Below are 13,725 nucleotides of genomic sequence, written 5' to 3'. Positions count from 1 at the left end.
AATGCCTAGAAGTCATTTCCTTACCCACACGTATCTCCAGACAAGAAGGAATATGAAAGGTGCTCATCCCAGAGAGAGAGAATGTACACGAGGGTAGCGCCCTGGTACCACCTTATAGTCCTTACATCTCAAGCATTTAGTCTAGAAGGCTTCCCCCCAGGAAGCAGACATAATTTCATATCCTCAGGAATCCCAAGCTTCAGTGTGAAACAGGGCTTAAGAGCTCCCAGAGACCATGGATCCCTAAGGGAAAGCATGATACAAAGCTTTAGATACTTGGGAAAAATTAAAACCCCCAACCATAACAGGTCTCCAAATAAGAGAAGTCCAGAAAGTGATTCCCATGGTACAGATATCCCACCATTAGGATTACAAGTTGGAAACTCTTATCTAGGGCAATTACAAATAAAGCAAAATATCTGTGTGTGTGATTGTGTGATGTATTTAGTTGTTCTTTCATTATGAATTCTAAAATATTATATTCACTAATTAAAAAAGAGAAAAATACAGCAATAAAAACATTTTTAAAGAACACATTTTCAACAGTAAGAAATACATGCTATTAGGATTTTGTGTCTCTTTATTTCCATGCATACATAATTTTAAGAAATCAGGGTCACAAGGTATTTCTCACTGATTGCTCCAATTTATATATGCAATGAAATATTATTCAGCCATAAGAAAGAAAAAATCCCACCATTTGTGATAACATGGATGAATCTTGAACAATTCATGATATGTGAGATAAGTCAGATAAAGAAAGACAAATACTGTATGATATCATTTATATGTAGCATCTGAAAAAGCCAATTCATAAAAACAGAGAGTAGAATGGTGGTTACAAAGAGGCTGGGGGTGGGAAATTGGGTAAATGTTGTTTAAGGGTACAAATTTGGAATCATTCGATAAATAAATCCTGGAGGTTATAATAAGCAGCATAGTGACTAAAGACGACAACATTATACGATAAACTTCAAAGTTGCTAAGAGACTAGATCTTAATTGTTCTCACCACAAAAAGGAAATGATAACTGCATGGCATAATAGGGGCATTAGCTATGGTGGTAATCATACAGCAATATGCAAATGTATCAAATAACACATGTTGTACACCTTAAACTCATACCATGTTATATGTCAATTATATCGCATAAAAATAAAATTTTTAAAAAGGATGAATAAATTATCAGTTTATTATTATACTATACACTATACACTAATTCAAATAAGTTTATTCAAATCACTTTTTAAAATTATTTATAAAAGGTTATCCTTGTCAAGAAAATGAAAATAAATACGCAGTTACGAGTTAAAATAGAGGAGAGTGCTGTGTTTCTCCTAGCATTAAAAAGTACCAAACTGCATGGAGACAGATAGCAAAATATAGTTAATAAAAGTAGTAAGGGAAGTGATTAGCAATGAATGAAAAAGACTTCAACAAATTCTTGGAAGAAATAATATGAGATGGCGTTTCTTTTATGAGAATGCAATCAACAGAGTGAAAGGCGATCTATGGAATGGGGGAAAATGTTTCGAAATTATACGTCTAATAAAAGATTAATATCCAAAATATACAAGGAACTCTTACAACAACTCAATTACAAAAAACGTTAATAACCCAGTTTTTAAAAAAGAGCTATGAATATATAGTTCCCTAGAGAAGATATACAAATGGCCAACAGGTATATGATTTTATTATATACATTTATACCCAATATTCATGTGAATATTCATATAATTACAGTAATTCAAATACTGCTTATTAGTTTTCAACTATTATAATCAAATAATACACACATCTGGGAAGACTGTCAGAATCATAGCAAATGGTAATGATCTTAAGAACAGATAACTAAAGACATAACTAACATTGAGGTTGGAAGTAGACTGGAAAGAAGAATACACATACATATATATATGTATATTTGTGTGTGATTTACATATATGTGTGTACACATGTGTATACATGTATAACACTTGTGTATATATGCATAAATGTATACACATACACACAGACACACACATATAAGTCACACACAGATGACATATTGGAATTGAGTTAAAATTTTCATTGTCTATAACAGAGTAGCTGGTAATCAAACTAAAGTTCATACATAGTTTGGAATAAAAGAAGTGACCACCAAACAAAGAACAACAGTAGCATCCATGCACACATACAATATTTTAAAATCTACCTCTGCAAAAGAATGAGATGGAAGAGATTTTCAAGACGAAGGTTTTGAATTTTCTCTTATGATTATCTTGTCTATGTTGTTTGATTATAATTTTTATAAAAGCACATATTATTTGCACTAAACTCAGCATACTTCTGAAAGAAAAGAAAGCATACGTATTTTGTAAGCCAAAGACAGATTGCATAGGAGGCAAGGAAGAAAATGTTTCACAGTTTAGGGAGGTCAGAGAGTGTGCCCAAGACATATTATTATACACTATTTTTTTTTAATTGAATTACAGTCAATTACAATGTGTCAATCTCTGGAGTACAGCACAACATCCCAGTCTTGCATATACACTATATATATATATTCATTTCCAAGTTTTTTCCATTAAAGGCTATTACAAGATATTGATCACAGTTACCCATGCTATACAAAAGAAACTTTTTTAAACTATTTTTATATATAGTAGCTAATATTTGTAAATCTCAAACTCCCAAGTTTATCCCCTCCCCTCCCCTTTCCCCCGTAACCATAAGATTGTTTACTAAGCCAAGACATGTTATTTTAAATAAATATTTTATTGAATTATAATATGCACGCAAAAAAAGAGCATACATCATAAATTTACAGGTTCATGAAACGTCACCAAGTAGATATACCTCGTAATTGTCATTCGGGTCAAGAACTAAATCATTGGCAGCACCTCAGAAGCATCCCTCATATCCTGTCTAATCATTACCTGAACTCTCATTCTTAAAGATTTCTAACACCATGAATTAATTATGTCTGCTTGTGAGCTTCATAAAAATAAAATCATACAATATGTATTACTTGGTATCTTTCATCTGACATATTTGAATTGACCACAGGTATTTGTTTATTCGGCTTCATGTTGATGGACATAGCTTCTGGGTCTTATGAGTATGCTGCACCTTACACCTTGACAAGTTTTCTGGTGAGCACATATGTACATTGCTGGATACACAGTTGGCAAACTTGGGAAAGAAAACAGCAGTCAAGAACTTGTGAAATAAGAATGAATGCCAAATAGTTTTGGCAGGAGAATGCTGAGATAAATAATTAGCACAGACAATGATGAACACAGCTCATCATTTTGTGAAAGATTTAAAAATCTTCAAAGTTCAATTCCGGTCCTAGAGTTCTGACCACTGTGCCTCAAAATTTTGTGGATTGTTCTTCTTCTTCTTTGAGAGAGATCTGTCTATAAAGATTAAATGCATTGAACTTTGCAGTCCCCTACGAGTAAAGAGGCTTTAGAGAATCTCTTTGGAATTTCAGAAGACAGGGTCTCTACCTACATGCATATAGTGATATCCTTTCAAAAGAGGTAGAAAAATTAAGGCCACAAGCAAATGTTTCCTATGGCCAGATATCTACTTTCATTTGGAGGGACCCCTGTTGATTTGATGATCTCAGGCTGGCTAAGAGAATAACTTCTCAGAAGACTCTATGTAAATGTTTGAGAAGAACTGTCCTTTCCCTTAAGCAAGAACCTAGTGACACTTTCTTGTATCTGCTTGGTTTTTACCCCATACACAATAGGATTCATGGTGGGAGGCATAAGTAGATAGAGATTAGCCATAATAATGTGTATGTGTGGAGGAATGGAGTGTGTAAAGAAGGTGAAGGAGGCTGGAACATAGGTGATGACGATGGCACAGATGTGGGCAGTGCAGGTGCTGAAGGCCTTCTGCCGAGCATCCACTGATGACAGACTCACAACCGCTCGAAGAATCATGGTGTAAGAGACTGTGATGCACAAGATGTCAAAACCCCCAATCAGGAGGGCAACCATTAGACCATAAACAGCGTTGACCTTAACATTGCCACAAGATATCTTGGCGACAGACATGTGGTCACAGTAGGTGTGCTGTATGACATTGCCCCTGCAGTATGGCAGGCGCCTGGTAAGGAAAGTGAAAGGGATAACAAGCACTACACCTCTAAGAAACTGTGAGGAGCCCGGCCTTGGCAATGACTGAATTGGTGAGGAGAGCAGCATAGCGCAGAGGGCAGCAGATGGCCATGAGCATGAGCACCCCAGACTCCATCCCTGTGAAAGCGTGCACAAAGAACATCTGGGCCAGGCAGGCCTTAAAATCAATCTCCTTGAGGTTGAACCACAAAATGCAGAGGGTGCTGGGGAGAGTGCTGGTGCACATGAGCACATCTGTGAAGGAAAGAAGGGCTAGGAAGATGTACATTGGTCTGTGCAAGGCCTCTTCAGAGTAGATGAGGTACATAAGGCCAAAGTTCCCTGTGATGGCAATGCTGTACATAGTGCACAGAGGGAAGGAGATCCACATATGCACTTCTTCCAGCCCAGGGATGCCATTGAGGATGAACGTGGCCGGAGTTAGGCTAGTGCCATTCAGAAATGACATAGCAACTGTTGGAAGTTCATGATCCAGCAGTTATAGAAAAAAGGTTTCTACAGGCAGAAAAAAAGTAAGTTCAGAGAGTAACTGACAAGTAGGCTTTTCTTTCCCATAACTGATCATTTGTCTTTCTTTTAGATCAATCACCGTATGTGGTCTTTTATGTGCAATATGTGACGTTACCCTCTATCTGGGTCCATGCTGTGAGCATTAGACATTGACAAGATGAACTGACTGAGTCTAGTAGACTTGCTGGATCTGGATGTCTTCTTTAAAATCATATAGTCCATTCTTAAGACTGAAGTTGATCAGCAACTGACCAATTGGATGATCAAGGATTGATTAAATATTTGCTGTATTCTAGGTGGTCACCATCATAATCAGAGATGCCTATTCCATTCTGAAATGTTAGCAATCCTCAATGGTTCTATGCTTTATCTAGTGGACATACTGACAATGATTTCAACCTGGTTTTAGCCCAAATCCTCCATTTTTTTTTGCAAGAAACTTAAATATAGAAAACTATAAATCAGCCACTTATGCCAAAAGCTTTCTTTAAGCAAAATCACAGGATGATCCTAAAGGTAAAAAATAATAAAAATCCCCTTCCTAATCTCATCAGAAGGCCACCTTTGGTTCCCTCAATCACTACCAAAGTAAACAGATGGTGAAGAATCACCGGAAATAGAACAACTTATCAGAAATTGATATTTTTCTAAGATTAAAGTTTCTTATAATGGACTCTAGAGTTTAATCCAATGAGAAGAGGATACTCATCATTTCAAACGAAAATGATTGATATTTCCTTTAGGACACAGTACTTTATTTTCTATCCAGATCACAACTTCAGAGAAGCATAGAATCAAATATCTCTCAAGCTATGTTATCTCCAAAGCTAAGTTCTTGTAGCATAAAGGAGATGCTCAATACATTTTTAAAGTCCATAGAGAAAGAAGCTGTGGGAGAACAAGGACTGACAAAATACTTACAAGTAGTAAGGAGGAGAATATTTAGTGTGATAGTATATTGTGAGGAAATAAGAAAAAAGTTTTGACCATAGGATGTACGCAAATTGGATGCACAGGTCTGAGGAAGTAGGCTACACTGGGCTGGAATGTGCTGATTTAGGGGGGAAAATGTATATGTAGTGTGATGTGGGGGACAATCCAGTAGAGGGAGTTGTTGGATTAAAAAAATAATCTCTCTGAATATAAAAATATCAATAATGAAATTTATAGCACTTCCTGAACACATGAGAGGTAACCCATCTGTCACCTCAAAGGTGTTTCCACTGAAAATTTAAGGCTGTGAAAAACCGGTTCTCCTTTCTTCATATGTGTCTTTTTTTTAAATTTTGCATCCTTAGTTTTTAAAACATGAAGTCTGCGTAGATGAAATCTAGGGCCCCTTTGAGTTGAGAAACAATTCAAATATCATAACTATGATATGAAATAGAGGTAATTTCCTGAAAGGAAAAGTTGATGAGGAACAGGAAAAATACAGAATAAGGCTTTCACTGCTCTTTTCTCTTCTCCCACCATGGTGTAAACTGTTCTCTCTCAGAAATGCTATTTCTAGCTTTCACAGCCAGGGGGATGTATTATCTCTCTTCAGAATACTCCCCACGAGGATCAGGTTTCAAGAGTTGAAACATGGATGTTTTCTCCAAAGTGAAAATGGGGTATACAAGCCAGTACGTAAAAGCAGCCTTATAATAGGGTACATTGTGCCTTTTCAAAAGTTAAGAGAATAACCCTATTTGACAAGTCTCCTTTCTCTTCCCCTCTCAGCTATCATAATCAGAACCGACTCCTTTTATAATAAAAAAAAATGCACCCCTAATTTAGAAATCTGCTTACCCTGAAAGTTACCGGAGTTCTTCAAGAAACTAAAGGCGTACCCACGTATTAAGTCATATTCACATCTATGCGATGGCCTCGGCCCAGCAGGAGAAATGTAAGTCCAATATTGAGACCACAAGGAGGCAGGTGCAGGGGGGAACATTTCTATTCTGTGTGTGGTGCGTGTGTGTATGATATTTTCTAAAACTGGAGAGCTGGGAATACTCAGTTGTTAACTATCTCTTTCTACCATAGTCTCAGAGGAAAAGTGATTTTCCATGTACGTGCATTGATATTGTGAAAAAAAGAAGACTTGGGCATCTGGTATATCTGGGTCCTAAGGAACCTGGCTCAGCAATTGGGAATTGCTTTAGGAATTATTTTATCCCAAATCACAGTCTAGGACTCCTGACAGTGTGATTTTTTATAGATAAAATAAAGACTACGTAGCTCTCAAAACTTTTGAACTTTCAGAATTAAATCCCTTGGGGAGACAGACCTGTCTTCTACCTTTTTCAAAACTTAGTGCAATGTCATGCACAAAATTGAAACTGAAAAAAATTTTTTGAAGAAAAATTAAATAATGTTGGTATGCAAACAATTAACTTTTGTATGTGACCTTGTATTTAGTGTTCATAATAAATTTACTTATTAAGTAATTTTTGTATAGATTGTTTTGGATTATCTAAATATATGCCATCTCATTGTAAATGAAGAATTTTTTGCTTCTTCCTTTGCCTTTTTTTTTTATTCTCATTGTCTTGGCTAGAATATCCCTCCTGCCCAATGTTTAACAGGAGGTACACCCTGAAATGATGGTTTGAGATGTTCAGGAAAGTGTAATTCACTGCTGAGAAAATAATCCTGGGTTAGCATCAAATAACTCACTACTGTGTAAGATATTGGCTCTAGATTTTTACAGATGCTTTTTTCCAGCTCTCTTAAGATCTAATTGACATATAACACTATGTAAGTTTAATGTGTTCAGTGGGATGGTTTGATGTATATACTGCAAAATGGGTATCACAATAAGTTAGTTAATGCATCTTTCACTCCACATAATTACCATTTTGTTGTTTCTACAGTGAGGACATTATAGCTCTACTCTCATAGCAACCTTTGAGTACACAATGCAGCATTAACTATAGTCACCATGCTGTACATTAGAGGCCCAAGAATTTATTCATCTTATAATTATAAGTTTGTACCATTTAACCAACATCTCGCAATTTTCCCCACCATTCTGACCCTGGAAAACACCACTCTACTCCCCATTTCTATGAGTTTGATGTTTTTGATGCCACATATAAGTGAAATCACACAGTATTTGTTTTTTTCTCTTTGACTTATTTCATTAGCATAATGACCTCAAGGGCCATCAGTGTTGTCACAAATTGTAAGATTTCCTTCTTTTATAAAGATGAATAATATTTCATTGTATATATATATATATATATATATATATATATATTCTTTATCTATTAATCCATCTATGGACATCTTTAGTTGTTTCCATGTCATGGCCTATTGTGAAAAATGCTGCAATAAACATGGTAGCAAATACATCTCTTCAAGAGGTGATTTCATCTTCTTTTGATATGTACCCAAACTTAAGATTGCTAGATCATACGATATTATATTTTTAATTTTTTGAGAAACATCTATATCATCTTCCATACTGGCTATATCAATTTACATTCCTACCAATACCGGTGCACCAGGGTTCACTTTTCTCCACAGCCTCAACAGCATTTATTATCTCACATAATTTAATTTAATCGACTATAATCCAGTGGACACATCTGGTAGGGCTTCTTGGAAGAAGGGAAATTAGATGAGGAGGTAGGAGAATCAGTATTGTTAAAATACAGTCCATCATTTGGAAAGTGGTCGATGGGTCATTGGGAAGTTCAGGTCTTTGAGCATGAGCTCCCCACATTCCTTGGACCTGCAGTAAATGCTGTACTCTTCTTCACCTTGTGGTGAAGTGTCAGTAGATTGGCTTTGCTGCACATCGGCAAGAAGATCCCAGTTCAGTTCAGTGACAAGACTACCTTTGAAAAAGACTGCACACTTTGACAGAAAATGTGTTTGTATTTTAGTACTGAAAATGCCTACAAACAGTCAAGCTAAAGCTAACACTTCCACAGAGATGGATTAAGAGGTGAATGAATAATCACAGTATGAGAAAAACAACTAACTAAAAGCACTTTTAAAATGTTCAAAATCACTACAGTGAAGTTAGTTTTAAGTCAGGCTAACATACCAAAGAGATAGTATTCTCACCAGTTCAGCTGGGGAAAAGAGAGTAAACATACACTAACTAGTACTCATAGGGGGACAGTCCACTAAATGTGTGTGGCAGGGAAAGTCAGTACAAGTTTTATGGAGATGATTTTTTCCAACATTTATCAACATAATTGAGTTGTTCATGCCTTTTGATCCCACAAACTTCAATTCTATTTCTAATTATCTTAAGAGAGGAAAAATTCGTAGTACGAGTAGAGTTGATTAGGATATCCATAGCAGAATTGTCTTTGATAGTAAAAATTAGAAACAATTTAAATATTCAAGGACAACGAAATGCTTGATTAATTTTGTTGCAGCTATTGGGTGGAAAGAAAGTTTAACTCTTGAAAATTTCAATTTCAGGGCATATAGAACACGAGAAAATGTACATAAAATAGTGTTAAGTAGGGAAAACAGTGTGCAAAACTTAATATAGTCTGAAGTTTATATAAAAACAGAATATTATACATAATAATTATAAAATGATAGGACCAATAGAGAAAACTTTTTAGAGAGCTTCATTGCAGTTACTGGTGATTTTTCCAAGTTTTTATTATACTATAGTTTTAGATTTTCTATATTAAAAATGTATTTATTTTGTAATAAATTTTAAATGATGTTCATCTCCACCAAGCTTGGTGGTCATATTTCTCACTTGGGAAAAGCATTAAACTTAATGTGTTTTTGTCTTTGTTGTTTCTTTTTCTACTTAAAAGCTTCTAAATGCCGATCTATTACCACCAGACCCAAAGTTTATTCCCTTTTAAACAGATTTCTCTGAGAGATCTAATTGTGGAGAGTCAATCAGCCTGGGGCATCTTGCTGAAGATTCTCCAGGGAAACCACAAAACCTATGTAAGAAGATGCCAGCCCAGATGTTGAAGAACTCCTGAAGATTCTCAGCCATGAACAGGGATTTGCTTGTGCCTAACGCTGAGGTGAGTTCAGACAATTTTCAAAAATAGCCATTTTGAAAAAAGCAGGGACATTGCTAGCTGAGGAAACGATGGCCTAGAATATGGGCACAAATAATAAAAGATCGAATTAGCAAGAGGCAATGGATTTCTCTTTCCCTTTCACGTCTTAAAAGTTAATGGCTCTTTTTCTTTCTGGGTGGCTTCCTCTAGACTTAGTCTCATTTTCTACTTCATTCATTTCATCACAGTGTACATATAAAAGATGGTGGACACTGGGGATTTTTATTTTAAACTTCCATGGTCTAGGACTGTGAGATGATAGTTTCTCCACGTGATGACATTTCTGGGGAGATTTGGGAGAACTCTTTCATAGGAAGAGATTGTTTACGCGAGATGCAGTCAGCTTTGGGATCAGAGACCATGTGTCTCTGAAACTTGTATTCATTTGTATTTCTTTTGTCCATGGTGGCTTCTACGTACTCTGACCAGTAAGAGTAGACACAACAGTGATTTCTAGGATATTTAGGTGACAGGAATCTACATCTTGTGGCTTTGCAGCCATGTAATTCATGCCCTCACACTGCTCATATCTATTGTTCTGCTAAATGGTGGGGATGTTTAACACTGACTTTGCTGCCTGAAGGCTCAGGTTTATGCCAGAGCTTAAGCACCATTTTAGTTTTTTCAAATTTAACCATTTGGAAACTTCAACTTGACTCAAATATCTCTGAGCCTATAAATTTCTTCAAATATTATTGAATCCTTTCTACTGCCCTACAAGAAATAGCAATCCAAAGATATGGTTTTCTTTTGTACTGATTATACTTGTCTAGTTAAAACAAAAAGAAATATTGTTTAAATTGATGCAGTGGACAATCAGTAATCCTTAGAACTGCAAGGGCGTCCGGAGTGTACATTTCTATTGAAATAAATAGGGAACTATTTTTTTAAGTAGAAAGTAGAGAAGTTAAGAAAGAAAAGATGCTTGTATCAGAATGAATTAAAATTTTTACTAAAATTCTATAAAACTTGCTAAAGATTTAGAAATGTAAGTACTTTTTTTTTTCTTCTCAAGAACTCCCTTTGAAATTTCAAAGTGTGGAAAAGTGTGATATTGACATCAAACAGTTTGAATGCCAGCCATATTGAATCCTTTCTAATTCAAACACTTACTTATTTACATATCTTTTATTAAGTAACTACAATGTATAATCTTAAGCAATATATATGGAACATTATTGGAAAATTTTACATGGATTACTACCTTTCTTCATAATCTTCAAGGCAGGACAAAAGTCCTGCTGAAAAGAACTCATCAAATTACAGCAATCCTCTAAATATATCAACGTGATTTTAATGGCAAGACTCAGGTACAACTAGCATGTGAAGAATCTGAGTAAAGAGAGAAGACACGGCTTATTGAAGGAAGAAAACCATTATAGCCCAGTTTACAGCTTTTTATCCAAATGTGGTAGAGTGCAAAAGGTGTGCTGGAAAAGGTGTAGAAAGTAAGGATAGTTACTTAGAAAGTATGCCATGGGACATGGAGTAAAGTAAAACTGCCCTGTTTAATTCTTTTTAGATAATGTAGATCAAAGATTCTTTTGCTAAAGCTGAGGGGAAAAAACAAAAGAACAAAAAACTATCCTCGTTATCCTAAAAAGATGAATGGTTGTAACTTTTGTGGGTATCATTGTCCAAACCAGTCTCTTTTATTTGGTCTCTAACCCCACCTCTTTCTCTCCTCTGCAGAAAGCAATTGCTGACAAAGAATGTAAAATGCCCTCTTCTTGTCAGCCATCATGTCCGGGGCCAATATCTCCAGCCTGAACCCAGAATTCTTTATCTTGAATGGTGTTCCTGGGCTGGAAGCTGCACACATCTGGATCTCCCTGCCATTCTGCTTCACGTACATCATTGTTATTGTGGGGAACTGTGGGCTCATCTACCTCATCAGCCAGGAGGAGGCCCTGCACCGGCCCATGTACTACTTTCTGGCCCTGCTCTCCTTCACTGATGTCACCCTGGGCACCACCACTGTACCCAATATGCTGTGCATATTCTGGTTCAGCCTCAAGGAGATTGACTTCAATGCCTGCCTGGCTCAGATGTTTTTTGTCCACATGTTGACTGGGATGGAGTCAGGGGTGCTCATGCTCATGGTCCTGGACCGCTACGTGGCCATCTGCTACCCCTTACGCTATGCCACCATCCTCACCAGCCCTGTCATTGCCAAAGCTGGTCTTGCCACTTTCCTATGGGGTGCGATACTCATCATCCCATTCACGTTCCTTACCAAGCGTCTGCCCTACTGTCGAGGCAACCTCATTCCCCACACCTACTGTGACCACATGTCTGTGGCCAAAGTGTCCTGTGGCAATTTCAAGGTCAATGCTATCTATGGTCTCTTGGCAGCCCTCCTGATTGGAGGCTTTGATATCTTCTGTATTTCTGTGTCTTATACTATGATCCTGCGGGCAGTGGTGAGCCTGTCATCTGCAGATGCTCGTCACAAAGCCTTCAGCACCTGTACTTCTCACATATGTGCTATTGTTATCACGTATGTTCCAGCCTTATTCACCATTTTTACTCACCGTTTTAGGGAAAAAAACATTCCCGACCATGTCCATATCATTATTGCTAACCTCTATTTGATGTTACCTCCTACCCTGAATCCAATTGTTTATGGAGTCAAGACTAAGCAGATCTGGGAAGGAGTCATCAAGTTATTTTTTAAAGAAAAAGATGTCTTTGCTATGAAACAGATTAATGCATTAATATTTAAAAGCAAGGAAAACCAAGGAATGTTTTAGGTGAGACTCTTGAGTGTAAATTTTAAACCAACTGGTTTCATTGCAGAAAGCAATATTCATTAAATATCTGCTATAATATTAGCTGACTATTTTGTAGGACTCATCAATGACAGAAATTCATTAAATAAATAAGAAACATGCCTCCTGAATTTGAGGATTCTTTTCTTAAAAGGAGTTCCACAGTAATTTCAAAGCTGTTTTAAATAACTGTGTTGCTTAAAGTTCTAGTGTGTTTTGTACGTTGAACAAATCTCACATGGGGTGCACACTATTTTAAAAAAAAAAGATTTCCTGATCCTTTGTTGGAGATTCACCTCTTCTTGGGAGAAATTCATAGAAAAAGAAATCTCAGGCTCTGTTTCATGAGGTCCTTCGTATGTTTTAGTGACTTCATTTGCCCCCACTGTTCCTTTCACCGCATGATTTTGTACAACTTGGTGCAGTTATGTAAACTATATCACATCTATCCAAGTAGTATTGAATTTCCACTATTAAGGAGAATAATATTCATATGTTTGTATCAATATGATCTAAATGAAAAATGGGAAGATAAGCAAGGGAATAGAGCCATAAAAACTTAGAACAATTTCCTAAGGACAAGACATGGAGCAAGTATTTGAAATAATCGTAAACTAATAGAAAATAGAAGAGATTCACTAGCAAGATCTATGAACATTTGGCTTTGGCTGGATTCATAGAAAAAAAAAATTTTTTTCTTAAGCTCAGTCACCACAGTTGAAAATCTTCTTCTAGAATTTGACTCTAAAGTGAAGTTGATCACTCAAAGAAAGTTTACATAATGACTAAGTCATTCCCAAACATTGATTGCCTTTGTCTCCTGTAATCAGGCCCTGTTCCCATGCAGTAAAATATGGAAAGCTAGGAATGTACACTTGGGTCATTGCTGGGCAATTAACAAGCCTGAGGATACACTGTATACTAATTTCTATTCCCTATACACTTCTGTACACTAGGGAAATCTAGTTCTGGATGAAAGCTTTCTGAGACTTATAAATTTTATTGTCAATCCAAACCTTATATCACTACTGGTATTTGTGAAATGTGCATTTTAATGCACATTTTATTAATATTGAATTGCATCATTGAAAGTAATTAGACAAGTACACTATATCTCTGCTAGAAATTTTGAATAGTATGACATGTGATATAGAGATTTATGAACTTATACTGCACTAAAAATGCTAGTATAGGTATTATTAGATCAGACTTAGTTGATATTTTGAGAGTTTCTAGCAAGGGTATGGCATAAATATAAACAGAAGCATA

At 36.2% G+C, this 13,725-nt stretch overlaps 2 protein-coding genes across 2 annotated transcripts; one reads left to right on the top strand and one right to left on the bottom strand.

Annotated features, from left to right (window-relative positions):
- Positions 1 to 3,647: 3,647 nt before the first annotated feature.
- On the bottom strand, positions 3,648 to 4,748 carry LOC102516203 (olfactory receptor 52N1). Its single transcript, XM_006185666.2, is given in 2 exon segments — positions 3,648 to 4,151; positions 4,153 to 4,748. Coding segments are annotated over 2 exon segments (936 nt in total). The 5' UTR covers positions 4,585 to 4,748.
- Positions 4,749 to 11,192: 6,444 nt separating this feature from the next.
- LOC102516462 (olfactory receptor 52N2) lies at positions 11,193 to 12,438 on the top strand. The gene has a single exon (XM_006185667.2). The coding sequence runs from the start codon at positions 11,428 to 11,430 to the stop codon at positions 12,436 to 12,438; it is 1,011 nt and encodes a 336-aa protein (XP_006185729.2). The 5' UTR covers positions 11,193 to 11,427.
- The last annotated feature ends 1,287 nt before the right edge of the window (positions 12,439 to 13,725 follow it).

Source organism: Camelus ferus, chromosome 10 (assembly GCF_009834535.1).
Source record: "Camelus ferus isolate YT-003-E chromosome 10, BCGSAC_Cfer_1.0, whole genome shotgun sequence".
Taxonomy (NCBI): Eukaryota; Metazoa; Chordata; class Mammalia; order Artiodactyla; family Camelidae; genus Camelus; species Camelus ferus.
This window is presented reverse-complemented; position numbering and strand designations above follow the sequence as displayed.